General features: G+C 41.9%; 1 protein-coding gene across 1 annotated transcript in view; it reads left to right on the top strand.

Moving 5' to 3' along the window:
- The window catches only part of LOC112556882 (low-density lipoprotein receptor-related protein 4-like), a 454098-nt gene that overhangs the window by 356951 nt on the left and 77840 nt on the right, over positions 1–19307 (top strand). Inside the window, exon 30 of the mRNA XM_025226300.1 lies at positions 17209–17362. Within this exon, the coding sequence (XP_025082085.1) occupies positions 17209–17362 (154 nt within the window). The remainder of the gene's footprint in view (positions 1–17208; positions 17363–19307) is intronic.

Below are 19307 nucleotides of genomic sequence, written 5' to 3'. Positions count from 1 at the left end.
CGTCTTCTTCTCCTCTTCCACGTGTGATCTTAGAAGAACCCTGAAGAGCGACAGACTGCAGCGTAGTGACCAATGTTGGAACATTTTCTGCATTTAGCGTTCTTTGCAGGACAACCATCTCTGTTGTGGGAACCTTTTCCGCATCGAGAGCATGGCTTAGTCTCTGGTTTTCCCCGGAGGCCTGGCTTCGGTACCGCAACGAATTTTTCGCTGACATTTTGAATCTTGTTGATGGTTTTCTCAACTGTACTCTCGCTGTTGCTTGCCAACCATCGAGTGTGCTTGAGTCTTGGACGTTCTCATGAGCTCTGCAAATTTCTATTGCTTCTGGAAGCTTGAGTGTTTTCTTCTGCAACAATTTTTCACGCATAGTGTCATCTGAACACGATCACAAGTCTGTCACGAATCATGCGGTCAACAATCCTTGAAATCACCATGATTTTGCTAACTTGCGTAAACTGCGACGTAAGTATCAACTGACTCATCCTTGTTTTGGTTTCGGCTATGAAACTTGTAGCTCTCATAACACCTCATGTGTGCTACCCAAACAAAGTCGTTGAACTTGTCGATGACAGTCTGGATATCTTTGTCGTTCTCTACCCTTCTGCAAAGGACAATCCTTCGTAGATTTCTTGTGCGTCCTCACCAATGCAAGCTAATAGAACTGCACAACGATAAGCTGAATCTTCTTTATCAAGGCGCGTAGCTACCTCATAGTTCTGCCATTGACGAAGAAATTTTTTCCAATTTACTTCAATGTTAGAAGACAAATCCAGCTTTGAGGGAATCGGAACGTTTGCAGTGAAGTGTTTTCTCTGATGTGTCTCTGCCATCTTGCGAGAAATGTCACTTTGCGAACTGACGGCGCAATATTTCAAAAAGAGAAAAACGTGCCCACCTGAAAGTTTCTGGAGAAATCACACAGCTAGCACTTTGCTGCTCACTTCTGACACCATGTTGTGTTATTGGTTTGTGGGTATTAGAGGTGGCATTCAACAAACTGTCCAGTTAGAAAACACACAAGAGACAGCTTCATGTCGGCTCCCGCCCAAGTATATTTTAAACTTCAACCGGAACTAAACCTTTTACTGATTTGTACATTTTGGGAATAAGGCCAACTCTTGCCTTACCCCTGGCGCTGCAGCCTGTAAGCGAGAGACATCAAGGCTGCCTTTTTTCGTAGTTACTAAGCAACACTGAGACTTTTTTTAACCGTATCTCCATCACCAAACAAACAACTACATTAGTCCCCTACACAGTAGATCCTTGCTACAATGAGACTATTTTATCCTGTAATACTATCGCAGGCAGCAAAATAGAACACATTATTGCAAAACATTTTAAAAACTGCTGTCCCGCAATATTAGGTTATATAATTGATCAGTAGGTGGTGTCGCGGGAAGTTTGGAGGCTGGAGGAGGATGATAAAGAGGAGGCTAGCATGAGAAAGGTAATTTAAGTGTAGAGACAGTGTTCGCACGGTGGTGGATGGCCCGGATAGAGGTAGGGAGGAGAGTTATGTCACCGGAAAAGGGAGGACTCGGACTACTGTAACTTACAAGGTGTGGGACGAATCGCACGACATCCGTATGTACCAGCATCGCCCTGTAATAACAAATCAGCCTCCGACCTTCTTTTGCTCTTTGCCGACAAAGCCCCGGTAAAAAGGAGATACTATCTATCCACCATCCGTCCCCCAAAGCCACTCGAATCTTTCTTATTGTGCGCTAGTTGTCTTCAAGGAAGCTGTCATATATGATGCTGTATACGTGAAATCTCGCTACTATGCCAGCTACCGGACCGAGCAAAAAGTGGCATAGTAGCGATAGTGGCATAGTAGCGAGGGTTCGTAAAAACGGCTTTATTTTGTCAAGTTACTTGTCAGTCCTATGCTCTCAAGAATCGTCGGCTGGCGCTAGCTGTCTCCTCTCATTTCTGCCCCTCGCCTCTTCATCCTCCACCCCTCCAACCACATCCGCGCACCTGCATCCTGTCGCTAGTCGACTCTGTTACGAAATTGAGTATTCTTAGTTTGACGGGGCCTTGGCGGAAGTGGCGATGTCAAGGTCAGGGCGTACTGCGTCTTAATTTTTTTATTATATTTTTTTAATATTTTTTTTTATTTGTATTTTTAGCATTTTTAGAGGGATCTATATAAAAAAAAAAAAAGCTGGGGTAGACCTAGGTGTCGTTATTGCGATTTTTTCTGAGTTGGAAGTAGTACTCTGTGTGAGTTGGAAGTAAGAGAATTGTAAGTAGCCTGTGTGGCAGTCCGTGATTAGTGTGGTCATATAACGTTGAGTTGTTGAACATTGAAATAATTACTGATAAATATTACAGTGTGAGCCGCTGTATACGTGTTCTATCTTCTGTTCAACGGATGACTGAAAGTGACTTTGTACAGGAAAGTGTGACATACCGCAGATTTTCAGATCTTTAAACGAGCCAAGTTACCGCTGACAGTCGTAACAGACTCCCTCCAGCTCTCCCTCTGTCACGTGGCTGTCACCCGGCCAGCGACCACCCGACCCCACATTGCCAGCCTCCGACCCTCCCTGTGTACGTGCTATGTTCCATCCCACCTAACTGCGATGTCGCACACTACCCATACAGTATAATAATCGAGTTTATTGGCAAATAGCATTTGACAAGGCAGGAACACATCAGTGTCAATGAGAGTGACTAGCGTCTCAAATTGACTGACAATAATGAAGTTTGTGAGAAAAGCTCATAAAGTTTTTAGTCAGCAGGTAAAATGACAATATTAGTACTGTATAACTTTGTTCTAGGAACATACGATTCAGCTAAAATATGCTAAACATTTCTTTTCTGTCATTTTTACAAAACCTTCTAATCTCCTTAATATTTCAAAGTATTAACACTTACTAGCTAACTAGTCTTTAAAACAGTTGCTGTGTCTTCTAAAACTGAGCACGTAATTTTAACGGCTAGTGACTCGATGGCGGTTTTGAAGTCGACCGAGTTATGCTTCGTAAAAAGTTGGATGAATTCAAAATTTCTGGCTTTAAAGAGTCTGCAGGCGACACTTCAGTTCAGATATTTGTTTACGTGTAACAGCATGCGTGTGTGTAGTTATTGTGTGTGTGTGTGCGCGCGCGCGTGCGGTTTTGCTAAAGGAATAATATAGGAAGGACTTTTCGATATACGGGCTGTGTGTGTTTTGTTATGTAAGTTGATAAAAATGATTGATAACTGATGTGCTCTGCTGTTCGTCGCAGCAAACACTTTTTTTAATGAGGTTATTAACGACACTCGATGAAGACTTGTTTAGCATTTACTTCTTCGGTTTCTTTTTTCTCTTTACATGTAGAAGTATAAATCACTTACATAGAGAACATTTCCTTGCACGTCAGTGAGCTTAGTACAAACGCAGCAACTTAGAACAAAAGGCGATGTGATACCTCTACCCGTTGTTCAATCTGTCGAGGTTTTGACATCGCTGCTGACGTAACAGTCCTTACTAAGGGGGGGGGGGGTGTCTGTGGAGCGGGGGTGCTACAAGTCTGATCCTTTAACATCATTTGTCTGCATTTACTAACCCACTCGCATGTAAACAACTTTATGTTCAAGTAGTGATGTAGATCCTAGTGCACGTGTCCTACTGTTTTGCAGTCTATATTTTTCGTTTACTGACTGTCACGGATCAGTCCGTGCCTCCTTTGTTTTTTTTTTTGTGGCGATTGCGCCTGAGTTTGGTGAAACGAAATGGAGGGGGGACGGGGTGCGGTAGCCAGCCCTGTGTGTGTGTGTGCCCCTCTGCGATGGGACAGTCAACGGGCGTCATTAGTTGACGGATATAGGAGGTCGTGAAACCCCACGTGAGTTTCGGACCTCACGTGCGCTTACTGAAAGAATAGACACCTGGTCTAGGGGACTGGGGGTGAAGATTTAAGGCGGACCGTAGCGGGTCGGTCCGGGGGGGGGGGGGAGGGAGAAACGAGTAACAAGAGGAAGTATCAAGCAGCGAGTTGAGAGGGGGGGAGAGCCATCCAGCGATCGAGAAGCTGATTGATACAGCGGCGGCTGTTAATTGTGTTAATTGTGAGTGGAGTGGATTGATGACGGACTCGCTGTACCGTGTTTGCTACGGAGCCGCTGCTGTTGCTGTGTTTTGGGATGATCGCCAACTTCAGTAGAACTGCGGACTGAAGGTTTTTCTCGCCGAATCTGCTACTGGGTAGCGATGTGAACATCGCGAGCATGAGAATGTTCCAGAGAAGAACAACCCGGCAGCCGACGACTATATTGCCGGGCAGCATCTCACCACAGCTGGGGTTAGTGTGAGCAAGTTGGCATTCCACTCTCACTTGACAACGAACGACGACACACCGACCGCAGTGGGGGCCGTCGCGTCGTCTTTAAAAAGTTTTCGGCAATGATGTGTCGAGGACACTTGACGATCTGATGTCCGCTGGTGCCGACAACTCAAAGTAACTTTTGGCCTTTGGTTTACCTCCAGAGAGAGAGAGGGGGAATGGTCGTTCACGCGTTACCCCAGTGGTTTATCAATCCACCGTCAACGTTAGAGGTACGAGAAATAAGACGTTTACACGGACTGCTGTGTATGGTGTTTGGATGAACATTTATTGAGCAACGGACATTTGCTGCGTGGCTAGAAAATGCTCGGATATACGTATTCGTGATGAATGTATTGAAACGACATATGTATCGAGAACTGTTGTAGCAGCCTGGATACGCGCTGCCTCGTAGGGTCATGTTGAACCAACCTAGGATGTATACTTTCTGATTTTAGAACGGATAACAAGTAATCTTGTCTAATGTATTGTTTAATTTGACCTCCCTGGAAAATTCTTATTTGCTACTACAATTTATGTTTTGGTTTTTTAGTATTGTTTTCTTTTGTGGTATAAAAATACAGAAACGTCTCAATCTGAAGTGATCTCTTGTCGTTCTTCGTAAAGAATGCGCAATGTCCGTACTTACCGGGCCGTGACACTGATGATGAAGTGTAAGATATGAGATTCGATTGTAAACATAACATTATATACTGGCGAAAATAATTTACTTACAAAAACGACAAATGTACAAGGGGCCCGGAGAGGTCGTCGTGTCCCGGGGCCACGGCGGCTCTTCACGGCGCCCTGAATGGCTCAAGATTATAAAAAGATCGGTTTTGGTCGACTGTGTTAACAGACGTTGTTTTGATGTTACTCTTGTGAAAGAGGACCACATACAGTCTAACTGCTGCCTACAAATACAAGAGTGTGATTTAATAGGGAAAGCCACGTTTTGTTGTAGAGAAGTAATAATTACCTTCAGTAAGTATTTGGCCCAATGCCAAAAGTAATTTAAGCTTTGTGAGCCTGTAGCACAAAGAAACTGGAGTTGTAATGTTGTGAGCTTTGGGTACCATTAACCCCACCCCCCCGTAAATTTAAAATTCCTTATTTCTTACATTTAATATTCCGGAGCCCCCAAGTTTCTCGCTATATATGTCGGCTACAGTTATTTACATTTCAATTTTGGAGTTGCCAAGGGCCTAAGTGAAGGAGATTTGTGGAGGCGCTCGCCTCCAAAATGGACAAAATCATCCTTATCAACAAAAGCCAGGTTAGCTTGTAGATGTTGTTTTAAATTAGCTAGTCAGAACGTATATAAGTAGTTTGGTGTATGAATATTAATACATGAAGGAATCTATCGGTGTTCTACTCCCCCTTCCATCCATTCAGACCTTGTCGAAACCAATTACTGTAACGGCAGGATAGGATAGAATTAAAATTATACGAAAACACGTAGATTTTGACAATTTTGCAGACAGGCCGCCTTAAGACGGCGGTGCACTCGTGTACGATGCTTTTAGACCTAGATGCCCAATCTACGGTCACCCGGCCATATCCGGCCGCGACGCGGCGCCATCCGGCCCGCAAACTTCGCCCCAGCGCAGGAAATCCAGGCATGTTAGTAATAAAAAAAAAAAAACGAAAAAAGGGGAAGAAGAAGTATTCATCCACCACGTAGGGGCGTTTCCAATCTTTTTTTCGATGGAACTGGAACATTTCGATTCAGTACTCCGACTTGGTGTCTCTACGAGATGAGGCCAGGACCATTCAGAGTTGATTTCGGGTAAACAACTCAAATATTCCCACTTAATGACGACATAATTTAATCGGTAAGAACAACTTGTCTCTAATAAAAATGGTACTCGCTCTATTTTTTTTTTCTCTTTTTGTATTTTTGCGTTATAGTGGCCCGCGACACGGCTTGCGAAATGATATGGCCCCACCACGGCTGTCCGAAATGCGATATGGCCCGCAGGCCGAAAAGTGGATCCTGCTTTAGACCATAAGCCAGTTCACATGATAAATTTCCAACTAGAATGTTGGATAAAGCAATAGATTCCATCTTCTTCTTGGTTCCTAATCGCCCCCATGAACCATTGTTGGTCGCCAATTACACGATCATTCAGATCGTGGTTCTGCGTTCTCTCCTCTCCATGTGAATTACCTGCCTGATTGTGTGCATTTTTATTTTAATTCTTTGTTCAATTATGGCCTTCAGTTCAGCACCGCCCATAGCTTAAAAGTTCCTTGAAAGGAACACCCTCAGCAGACCATGGTCCCAGCCAGCACTGGACTGCATCTTGTGTTTTTTTGCTATGGGAAATTACCACATACTATCCAGTGGCTGCCTGAAAACCAAGAGATAGCCTGCAACTTGGTAAATCTCCCAAACTAACATACAAACCCAGTGACGTAAATTAAGTTCATCACCAGATAATAACTGGATGTAATAATAGTGTGTACAGTGATTAATCCATTATTGTATAATCCAGCAGATACAAAGGAGACCGCTCAAACAGTAAGAAGAAATTAATTGCAGAGCAGAAGGAACAGTTTTACAAAAGTTTTTTTAGGATTTTCAACATAAGGTAAGAGAAGACAAAGGTCTCAGTTTATTAAACTCTAGATACGTATAGGAGCGAGGGGCTCAGTGTTGTATTTTGATATCCATAATTCTTAATGGCAGAAGTTGTTTGTCGAGTCTTTATCTATAACCTATCACCGCGCACTGTGTTGTTACGTGTTGAATGACGTCTTGTGTCTGACCACGTCTTGTGTACGTCATTATGTTCACTTCACTTTACTAGCAAAGAAAATGACGTTCACTTATAGGAGACAAAATCGTAGCTCTACAAAATAGTCCGAGGTGAGCATGGGAACACACAACGCTCTTCTCCCCATCTTTATGACTCTCTCAATGACATTCCGCTCAACTTATGCCTCTTCGACTAGATTTTTCTACAAGCTCTTCTCATCGCCATCTGCGCGGGACTCGCCGTCCGAAGCGGTAGTGTTTGTGTAATACGCCGTGTATATGCAACTGGTAAGTGTCGTTCGTCATATTACACTCCTGATGTTAGTATCTAGTCTGGCCACTTTCCTTCCATTTGGTTTCGCATAACCCAGAACCCTCGATGTTTGTATTTCCATTTCTCTGCCACTTTATAGAAGGTTCGCATGTTCCAGGTCCTGTGTCCTGTTCTTTGCCTTGTCGTTCAAAAGATGAGTCGACGAACTGGCTTCCCTAAGGCTTTCACCAGCATGGCGTCATAAGCTCTTCTAGCGAGGAATCTTCCCCGACCAGTCTCTTGTTGTGTATTGATACGGTTTCTCTAACAGCTTTTGTTTTGGTTTACAATGAGTGAGTTGTAACTCAAGGCAAGAAGACATGGCCATAAGCCGCCATGAAAGAACACCAACATGATGAGAATCAGTTACAAGCAGGAATTCCCCAATCCATCTTCAAGGATACGAGATCATTCCGCAAGCATATACGCTTCGTGTATCTTGGGGCAGTATTTCAAACAAAGACGGGTGAGCGGATGCGATGACATTAAAACTTCGCAATCAAGCAAGGCGAACATGCTTTTCTAACCAGCCTACGCCCATCATGTAAATCCCGAGCATTATCCTTCACGCCTCAGTAAAAACCCGCATCATTCAACACCAATGTGAGGCTAGTCCTAACTTTCTGTTCTGAAACCTGCGAGAGTGCACAAACACCATCAACAACAGCTTCCAGACATTTACCAACTGCCTGCACCATATTCTGGGTAATAAATGCCGAAAAGACCTCCACAGCACGCCCGTGGGGAAAAAAACCACCAGAATGTCACTAGCCAACAATCCTAAACCTGACACCCTTACCCAGGCAGCATTTTGATAAAACCTGTCAAGGGGTGGAGAGAAGATGTTGGGAGACCCAAAAGTGTTTGGAAAAGACTGTAGAACAGCGACGGCAAAACATTTTCCTACACATTTCTCCTGATAAATGAATAATGATGTCTCTTGACTGTTTTCACCTGATACTTAAAGAAGAATTGACTGTGTTGGTAACTCATGTCTTAAGCTGACTTCCTGGTTGCATCAACCAATCATGTCAATTTCTGTGATGTGGCCGGAGGATCAGAGAGTACACAACATGTTCAACCAATAGATCTCGCCTGTGGTCTCGTCAGACTAGAAAGTGATTGTCTTGTACTTTATAAATGTTCACAGCGCACCACGTCTGGCGCGTCTTCACGAGAGCTTTGGCAAAAGATCTATCTAAGCAAAGTCTTGGGAAATCGCATCTCGTGGTAAGTGTGCTGCAGCATCAATCATCCATCCTCCATTCCTCCATACCAATCATCATCAATGGGAAGATTGAATTTAATGAGATTTTTATGCCAACAATATAATACTTTAAGTGCATTAATTTGTTGCTTTTCCTATTTAGAGCACCAAAAGTATTTGCTTCACTAGTTGAAATTTTCTTATGAAATGCAAAATAATATGAAACGCACATCAACACAGAATGCACAATCACTGAAGTGTTACTATATATGCTTCACCTCAGTCTCTCGCTTTATATAAAATTCGCTTGTATGCAGGTAAGGTGGCTTGGATTGTCTTCTATATTTAGTTTTGCTATTAATTTGGTATTTGATTGTGCTCTCAAGTTTGGTGTTTGTTACTTATTCAAGATAGGCTATAGTCCTGTTAAAAAATCTCGGCACTGACAGCAAAGGTCAATGTACAGACTTAATGAAATAATTGTGCACTTGTCACCCGCATCAATTTACGACCGAACCAGGTAAGTCCGCACTCTGAGGGATGACCAGTGATTGTAAAAGAAAGACAATGGATAAGGTGAGGCACACTCAACAGCGCATGCTATAGTGTAGCCTTGTCATTACACGGAATCTTCGATAATCTCTTGATAGGGGCGCTACTCTGTGGCTTGACCCGACTCACTCTCGTCCTGTACGTTTTTGACTTGTTTTCGATTTCTACTGGGAATTTTGCTTCCTTGCAGCTCGTGCATGAATGACTTAAGTGTTACTGCAATACGTATCGAGCTGACTGTGTGGGCTAATCGATTCCTGTTGTTGTGTGAGTGTCCCTGTTACGGCGATAATTTTTCTCTTGCCAAACCGCGACCATTACCAAATGGCGATGAAACCGTTAGTTTTTACACTCGTTATATGATCTATGGAGAATGTATCAGAAACAAGAACTACATGTGAGGCCAACAGGTCTCTCTGGCTGACAAAATCCACCTTTCCTTCAGTGAATGAGTGTCGCCCCTACCAATCTATTCAATTCCCAAACCAGACCTGGATCAGTTATTATGACATTTGTATGCAAATACAATCTCGCAATGTTTGGTTTAACAACACTGGGGGCCCCAGAGATAGAAATATCGTTACATTAGTACAACTGTTGGTGAGACCAACACATACTAACAGTCATTGTGAGCTGAGCTTCCTGCAGATACCTGATGTCAGTCATTTCAGACTGGCCTAATGTCAGTCATGTCAGACTTGCCCTAATGTCAGTCATGTCACACTGGCCTAAAAATTTGTCAAAAAAAAGGTTTTCCATGTCAGACTGGCCTAATTCAGTCATCGGTCAGACTGGCCTGTATTGCCACGAGAAGCTTGCTTGACATCTCAGCATCAAATCTTTCTGACAAATCCAGCTGCAGAGATGGGTAATCAGAGTTATGATCCTCACTGCCAGGATCTGTAGAGCTAAAATCTAAATAACGGCTAAAATCCTCTCTGTCGAACAGACGGAAGGTGCACAAGGTGGTGGTCGTCGTGGTGTGTTTGAACTAAATGAACTGATGTTGATCTTGGTCTTTTCAACCCTATACAACGAGGTTTTAAACAATAAGAAAGAATATTAAAGGCAATACCCACTTCTCAAGTATATTTATTGTATGTACATGGCTCGTGTTAACTTATTGTTAATAACTTAAATTTGTTTATGGGCACTATCTTTCGGCTATGTGAGAATTTTTTAAGTCTTGTAGTCGCAGGAATTCTAAAACATGTACAGCTTACAGAGCCCGAGAGTAATTGAGGTCAATAAGTGTACTTTTTTATTTAATTCACTCTTCTCCAAAGTCCCCTACCGTTCCTTGAATAAAACTCCTCTTGGCTGTCAATGGAGTTGAACCTTTTGTACCTGAACGGCCTGCATAGCAGAGTAATGAGAGCCGCTCTCCACTTCGTCTCGCTCTGTCGACTTGTACCATCTGCCCGCGGAACGGCGAACAAAAAAATAAAAAAAAATTACACCGAAAGATTTGAAACTCGCACAGTTCAGTATCCTCTACCAAGCAGCTGTATAAACCACCTTTTGTGTTAGTTTCTTATGTTTTCACTCTTGCAGACTTTGCCTGAACTTCGATTGGACATTGAAGTTATTCGCTAAACCACGGTGGCTAAACCGGAAGCTTAATTTATATACCGACCAGCCTCCTTCAGTAGTTGCACTGAAAAAAAACCAGTGCAAGCAGTTCGAGGGATATTAGTTTCATGATAACAAAAATGAATGACTTTATGCTGACCTCATTGAACTATGGACATTCAACACCAGGCTCTTAACATCTGTGCTCCTTTACTAATAAGACCTCCTCACACATGTGAAAAACGTGTATCCTGTGTCACATTACTTGATCTAATTGTTTCCACTTCTCAGGCTACATCTTCCCGAATGACTGTTGTGTGCTGGCTTGACCTCCTGACCCTCATGTACTTCATTGTGTCTTCAGTGCTTCCCAGCACTATTGAATAATGCAGCCGGAAAGTGAGTCGAAAGAAATGTGCGGGGTATAACTGAAGGGGTTAACTGCAAGTGGATAATGTTTTGAATATCGCCTATAAATAGATTTTAGGCAGGAACTGGATAGAAAATTAAGTCAGGCCCGGAAATACTAAAGGGGAAACACGAGATTGAGTCCGGGACATCTACATTTGCCTATAGCTGCGATTGATTGTAATGTAGCATGGCAACAGCGGAATTGACCCCTGTGGGTTAACTTCGCCAAGACAAGATATGATATAATTTGCTATTGCCATATCAAAATGTATTCATGTGTACTTACGTGTGTCTCAAAATTGTGTAATATTAATGCATAAGAGAAAGTTGTATGAATAGAGAAATATGAGTACAGTGCACAATCGAGTTACAGTTGGGTTTTTTTTCGGATGGGGATGGGACGGGAGGTGGGGGGGGGGGTCTGGTCTAATTGGAGCTTACAGACACGGATGAATATTCTCCCGGGACTTTATTCTCCATTCACCTTGTGATCCGGCACAACAAAACTTAAGCAACATCCTATAACCACTCACCCTGCAAGAAATCGCTAACCGGCAAGTGAAGCACCATCCGCCTGGTCAGTCGCTGTGTTTATCAGAGCGATTAAGAGTTTTTCCCTTTGGAGAAGGCTTCACGAACTCAAACCTGAATTATGTGTTTTCAGTGTTAATGGGAATTAAGTTTGATTTCCACGGGAATGACGACAACTATCAGGTAGTTTGAAACTGGGAGTATCTTCATCGAAAATTGGTTTCTTAAAGAGAGACCAAGAGCCTGCTTAGAGAGCGTGTGACTATGAGTTTGAGTACGGTTAAGATTTATACCCAGGAACAGATCTTGAAGACTGATTGAATTTTATGTAATGAAACAGAATAATTCTAGACTAATTTCTGTAACTTAAGAGTTAAAAGATGTTGGATATTTGAGGTTTACGTTTGTGTCAGAAGCCAGTGCCAAGTTGTCTAGGTGACGATGTGTTACTGCGCTGCTGTGGTGTGAAGTCCTGTAACCACGGCAAAGGAACATGACATGTTGACAGCCTCAGACAATCGTTTTGTTTTATTGTAGAAAGAACGCGCAATTTTCTGCTGTAAGTGTGTTGGTCGGACCGTTCGTAACATGACAGTCAGGTGACAATCGTGAGTCCAACAAGATGGCAGATTGCAAGGTTCACAGAGATACGAGAAAATATCGGTGATGTAGGGTCGAGGTTAATAGCCAAAGTTACCGGTGTGTAGGTTATTTCGTGGCGAAGAATAGGAACACGGAGAAACAAGACAAAAACACGAACTTTAGCACTGAAGAAACAATTGAAGAACCCAGGTCAGGAAGGTTGGTCAAGCCCACACACAACTTGAACCGGATACACTTTAATTATGACTTGTATTACAATACAATTCAGTACAATACAATACAATGCAATACAATGCAATACAATACATCTTTATTGTCTATGTCTGGTCGTAACAGAGATAGAAATTTTTCTTTGTTGCTGGGAGCTCCCACAATCAACTGAGAAAAATATACATAATAAACTCAAGAGATTACTATTACACCTCATACACTCACGCAGTTGTACTCATGCTTACCTCTCACTTATATGACACTTATCAGATACACTTCCTCTTCCTCTCTTACACACACACACACACATTCAGACTAGGTACATTTGGGAGACCTGTTTAAGAGTGCTATTGCGGTCGGTAAAAATGACTTGGCATAGGCACTCTTCTTGGAGACCACTTGTTTCCATCTACAGCCGGAGGATACCATTTGAAAATGGCGATGTAGTGGGTGAGAAGGGTCTGTGATGATGCTGACCGCTTTGAACCTGACAGCCCTGATGTGTAGATCGCCTAAAGGTCTTTGTGGAGAACCAATGATCTTACTGGCACTCTTGACCACCCTCGTCAAACAAGCTTTATCTTTGACAGAGATAACGCCAAACCACATTGACATATTCAATGTTATGATGCTCTCAATTAGGCTGCGATATATCAACTCGAGGACAGGGCTACTGACACCAAAATTCTGCAATTGCCTCAGCAGGAACAGGCGCTGATGTGCTTTCCTGGAAACAACACTGGTGTTTTTCTGAAAGGACAGTTTGTTGTCTAGCAGTGTGCCGAGGTACCTAAAACTTTTCACCTGTTTTATTGCCTCATTATCAATAATGATGGGGGTGTGGGCAGGTTTATATTTTCTTCTGTCAAGGACCACTTCCTTAGTTTTGGAGACATTGAGCATCAGGAAGTTTTCTTCAAACCATGAGTGTAATTTCTGAACCTGGAGGAAATAGCTTGCCAGTGACTCCTCATCCTTGAGCTCAGCAACCAATGCCATATCGTCTGCAAACTTAATCAGTGATAGGAAACAATTTGAGAATTCCGTCCTGGCTTCACTATTTATAAACAGAGAACGATATCGGGGACAAAACACATCCTGTGGGGCTCCGGTGTTTATGATCAGAGTGTTCTAGATTGTGCCTCGCAAGCTGACCCTTTGTGGCCGGTCCCGGAGAAACTCCCTCATCCAGAGCACTAGGGTTGAGTTAACGTTTAGTGCTAGGAGACGTTGTGAAAGCAAGTGTGGCTGAATGGTATTAAATGCAAATGAAAAGTCCATGAATAGAATACTGGCGTATGTACCAGTGCCATCCAGGTGGCTTGCTACCAGGTTGTAGAGAGTCAAACAGGTGTCATCCACTCCTCTTTTCGCTTTATACGCAAACTAGTAGGGGTCGAGTTGATCAGCAATGGCAGTGATTAAGACAGTTACATCCTATACTTTGTTGATTTATTAACTCATTTTGTTATTAATGGAAGAATGAATAGAAAGAAATCAAATTATTGTAAAGGCGCTTATAGAAATGCAACACTTCATCAGTTTATATGTGTGTATGTGTGTGTGCTTGCATGGACAAGTGAAGAAAATAATTGGCTTTTGTTTATTCCTGCATGACCTAACTGGTGCAGTAAAGTTGGTATTGTCACAAACGTTTGTCCTTCCTTGGAAAGATTCATAGTGGTATGGATAGTGCACAGTGCTGTTAAATATGAGGCCAGAAAACGTTACCTGTTCACCCAAATGTTGAATTGGATTTGTCAAAAAAGGTTAAGATATTGGGATTTTTCTGCCAGGTGCTATAACCTGGATAGCGTGTTTTATGTTTTACCTTTAAATATCTCCCTTTATTGCAAAAACTTTGTAATGAATCTTTAACAAGTTGTTAATAATATAAACAAAGTTACCTAAGCCTTTTAACAATCTTTCTTCAAGAAAATACGGATTTTTTTTTTCTAAGAAGTCACTAGGTGAACTAGTATAGCTGTTAATCTTCTAATCTGTTTTAACTTTTCACATTTTCGTTGATATTATGTATCATTTATTGGCTGATCTTATTTCAAAAAGCTTATATTCTTCACGTCTGGTTCTTTTTTCAGTGACAAAGATGACTATGCAGCTGCTCATGTGTTTATTTACACTCTTGATTCAGCACCACGTACAGAAAACACGAGGTAAGATCAGAAGGGGGTCACACTGAAGGGTAGGAATAGTTTGGTTGAAAATTCATTGGTCAACATGTTTTACAAAAGTTATGTTACTAAAATAAAATTAGTCATTTCTTACAAATTTTTATGTGCTTAACATAAATGTGACAATTAAAATGCAAAATTGGTTCTAGTGTCGTAGTTTCGTTTGGTCCTTGTTACTCTACCAGCAGTATAGGGCCGCAACAACACCTTTTAGCAGACCGGTTGAGGGCTGCCCCTTCCAGTTTTCCAAGTCTTCTTTTGTCTCCCAACTCTCCTCTTCCCCTGAGGGTTCCAGTCAAGTGCCTGCTTGGCAATGGTGTCATCTGGTTTGCGCAGGGTGTGTCCTATCCAGCAACATTCGCACTTTTTTAACTCTTGGCGAGTGGCATTCTGGTTGGTTGTTTTCCACAGGCTGCTGTTAGAGATCTTTTCAAGCCGTCGTATTACCAGAATATTGTGTGGGCATCGTTATGAGACCAAATGTTAATTATGATGAAGTCTTACATGTTAGTCTTGACGTGTTGTGTGCCAACAACTTTGTTTATATTATAGCCTGTGGTGTGTACACCTCACCCAGTGGCTCCATCTCGTCGCCGCTGTACCCCAGTCAGTACCCGCCTGATGAAGACTGTACCTACATCATCAACACAACACAGGGCCATCGCATCACCTTGACTTTTGTTACATTTGAAATTGAGGCTGCAACCGATGACTGCAAGTTGGATCATTTGCAGGTTTGTAAATGTTTCTTTCCCTTTATTTAAAGGCTGTGTTTTCCTGCATTATAAAATACATCATGTATTATTCTGACACTGATTTGGAAGATTTATATAGGGAATAATTTCATAGGGTGTTTTTATACTTTGTTAGGGACTCAAAAGAGACAGAGGTAAAATGAATTTTGGTTGGAATAATAAAGTATTAAAGGAAGATAAAAAAAAATAACTAGAGCGAGTAATGGAAATACCTAACAATCAAAAATTACTAAATGCTGGCCGCGAGAAAAGTGACCTTTAGCACCTCCTTTCCTAACGAATTACGAGAGTCGTTCACAAAGTTCTAAGCCTCACCCACAAAGAAGAACCATAGCTGAATATTCTTGTTGTGGTAGCACACTACCACTTCTTTTTAAACTAGAAAAACTAATACAAATTTCGATTTATGTTTTTATGCACGTCAGGCAAATACAAAGGTGAAAGGTGGTACAACAAATCTAAAAATGAACAAAACAGAAGCCCAATCAGTCAGAAAGTGTCTGTAAAAGAAAGGTATTACACAAAACAAAATTGATAAAGTCAGGGTACAGACACTTACTGTGGATTCCCCTTCCTATGCAACTGGGAAGGAGTGAGCTGCTGAATTCAAGTGGGGAGGGTCAGCACAAAAGATAGTCCTCAGTCAGCTCGTCCAAAAAGCTCAGCCCCTGATGATCAAGTTTATGTCATTCAGTGTCTGGTTTTGTCTGGTGAATGACGTCCTACTGTCCAGGAGGTAGCTAAGTCCATTACTTCTGGTTCAGTCCACACCCTTAAAATTGAGTTCAAGGGGATGAGCAAGCTGTCTACAAGATGAGTCCCGAGAATGTTGAGGTCATAGCAGAAGGTGCAAAGGGTTGACATTTACAGGACACTTCTTACTCTCTTGCATGGTGACTCTGAGAATTTCGACCGTACATCAGTAACTCAAATTAAAACCTAAGTTCATCACTTTAAACCTGAATCAAAGATTCAAAGCACATAGTGGAAACACTGGTTCTCCACCCCCAAAAAAATTCAAGCAGGCAGCGTCTGTTCGCAAGGTGATGTCTTCTGTTTTTTTTTTATTCTGAAGGCGCAATCATGATAGACTACCCTGAAAGAGAAAAACCTAAGAGCAGGCCTGTATTACGCACCCGTTCACTCTGCTCACATTGCAGTAGCTGAATCAGCAAACGGTCGCTTTGAATTGCTACTTATCCCCCTAACTCACCAGACGCAGTCACATCCCACTTTTACCTGTTTGCTAAACTTAAATCCCAACCACGTTGTAGCCAGTTTGGAAACAATGATGTCACATGTGCTGTGGAGGAGTTTTGATGGTCTGGGAGGCCACCTTTTTTCCTGATGGCATTGCAATGCTTGAGCATCGCTGGAACGTGCATTGATGTCAAGGGAATGTCAACTTGGAAAATTGTGAAAAAGTGTCTTGTTTTTGCAAGTCCTTCTGGATGAGGTTTAGAACTTTTTGAACGACCCTCGTACACATGTTTACAGTATGGTCTTCACTTTAGTGACAGGCAGCGACAGCAGTCACAACAAAATACAATTCACATGAAAATGCAGGATAAATCTAATTTTTACTAGAGACTCATTATACACGCACATATATATAGTATTTGATATGTCTTGTACAACTAGGTGCTTGTAGGAAATTAAAGGTGACTGGGTGGGTATGCAGGTTTCTTTCTCATAAGATAAAAAAAACCCGAAACGTTTTTGAACTTTAGCAGTCATTATGTTACTTTTTGTTTATCTTTAACGACTTTATGCTCACATCCTAAGATCCGGGATGGAAGCTCCGAGCTGTCCCCGTCTATGGGTATCTTCTGTAACACGAGTGTTCCGGACAGAGTGAGGTCCACGTCTAACACCATGTGGATCAGATTCCAGTCTGGCTCACAGTCAGGCACTGGCTTCAATGCAACTTACTCATCAGGTAAACAGTAATTTCTAAATTGCTACAAAAGTGTCTTTAGTTTATTTTTTGTCTTGATGCGTATACTTGTCTGGTATGTCAAGGACATGTAGAGCACACAACAATTGTAATTCGTGTGCACGAGTTTAGTCATTTAAAAAAAAACCTAACCCTGACATATGCATAAATGGCTTCCCTTTATTTATCCTAAAATGTATTGCTGTCTTACTTTTCTTGTTTCTTTCTTATATCTTTTGAGGAAGAAACCTACTCAACCAGTGTGACTGTATTGGAAATATGACAACAAGTACACGTGATATAACCTAATAGTATACAAATCTCCACTTAAATATAATCAAACCACATGATACGTTATCCCCTACACTTCAAAACTAACTTGACTCGTCATATCCCCTTCAATTTAATAAAAAAATTAATTTTTAGCTTTTTTATTATAGCATATTAGGAATTTTTAACATTTCTATCTACTCTCCAGCATGTTTTTCATAGAACCATCTAGAAATGTGCATATTTTGCCAGTAAAGACAGTAACTGATTTCATATTTGCTATTGCCGAGCTCAAAATTAGTGAGAATACAGAAAGTTTGGGACATAGCAACACACCCCGGATGTGTAGATGGACTGCTGTCTGTCTGCCGAGACCAACGCTGAGCCTCTTGCGAAGTTCTGTTTCCCACCTTTGCACAAACACCTGGCTCGTAGGGGATTGATTTATCCCATGCGTTGTTGTAAGTTTTTTTAGACGTCTAAAGAGCTTTATTTAGTAAAATAATTGATCAGTTACGATAGCTTAGGCATTTCTGAACACAGTTTGAACGGATATCGTTGATTTCCCAGAGTACCCGTTCTCTTCCACTGGAAAAATGGCAAGACGATACACGGCTTGAGAAGTGTGTGACTGGGATTTTCAGAATTCTGGCATCTTATTATTGCATCATTTGTGAATTTCTTTGGACAAGAACAATGTGTGTGCACTTGTTCTTGGTTTTCAAACATCAAACTCTGGTTCCTGAAAATCTCACTTCTTGTTAGATGACATAACCTGTGTAAACATGTGCTTAATTTTTTTTTTATCGTTAACTTCATATACCCGACTGTGTATGGATTACAATAAAAGTGAGTTCTCAAGCAAGTTTCAGGTGGATTATTCCTTTTCGACACATTTTGATCTATCATTATCAGTTTGAATTTTTTCTACCTCTTTTAGCAATTATTATAATGTTCTAGAAAAGGGAAAAATCATACGTACCAGTGGGTCAAACTGCCTCTTACCTAGCCGTCGTCAAAGAGCTAAAGATTAGGTCAGGCTGATAATAGACTACCACGCTATAATTCGCGCTCTTTTCTAGACAAAACAGAGGGTCGGAAATCTTCTTAAAATGGACACTTGTGTAATTATACTTTGCATATATCTAATCAGGATTCAGTACCACCGACTTTGACGGGATCACAGGTCACACCACGAACATGCATCGGAAGTTTTCGTGTGTCCCGCAATACAACTGTCATGGCTTCTGGATGTAAACTGTCCTATGGTAACCTTACTGAGGATGTAACAATCGCCCCAATTAGTGTCTAGGGTGGCTTGCTGACAAGCCTGAGGGCCCTTAAGCAGCAAAGGGAGGGGGCGTAGGTGCCAGTGTAGTTGTGAGAGTAGAGTTGTTGTAAGTAGGAGACAGCCCTAAGTGGTTACAGTAAACCAGTGGTTCTTAACTTTTTTTGAGGTACCGAAGCCACAAGTTTCATTTGCACATTCACCGAACACTTCTTTAGTTTCATATGCACGTTCACTGAACCCTTCTTTAATGTCATCACTAACTGCGGGTGTGTCTTGACCTCCGTGGTGGAGGCTCCGCCAAACCCCTGAGACCGACTCACCGAACGTCTAGGGTTTCCTCTAATGCTTCTACTTCAGTAGATGCTCACACAAATGGAAGCAGTATTA

The sequence above is a fragment of the Pomacea canaliculata genome, linkage group LG2, assembly GCF_003073045.1.
Source record: "Pomacea canaliculata isolate SZHN2017 linkage group LG2, ASM307304v1, whole genome shotgun sequence".
Classification (NCBI taxonomy): Eukaryota; Metazoa; Mollusca; class Gastropoda; order Architaenioglossa; family Ampullariidae; genus Pomacea; species Pomacea canaliculata.
The sequence above is the reverse complement of the archived record's forward strand: the minus strand, read 5'-3'. Positions and strand labels throughout refer to the sequence as shown.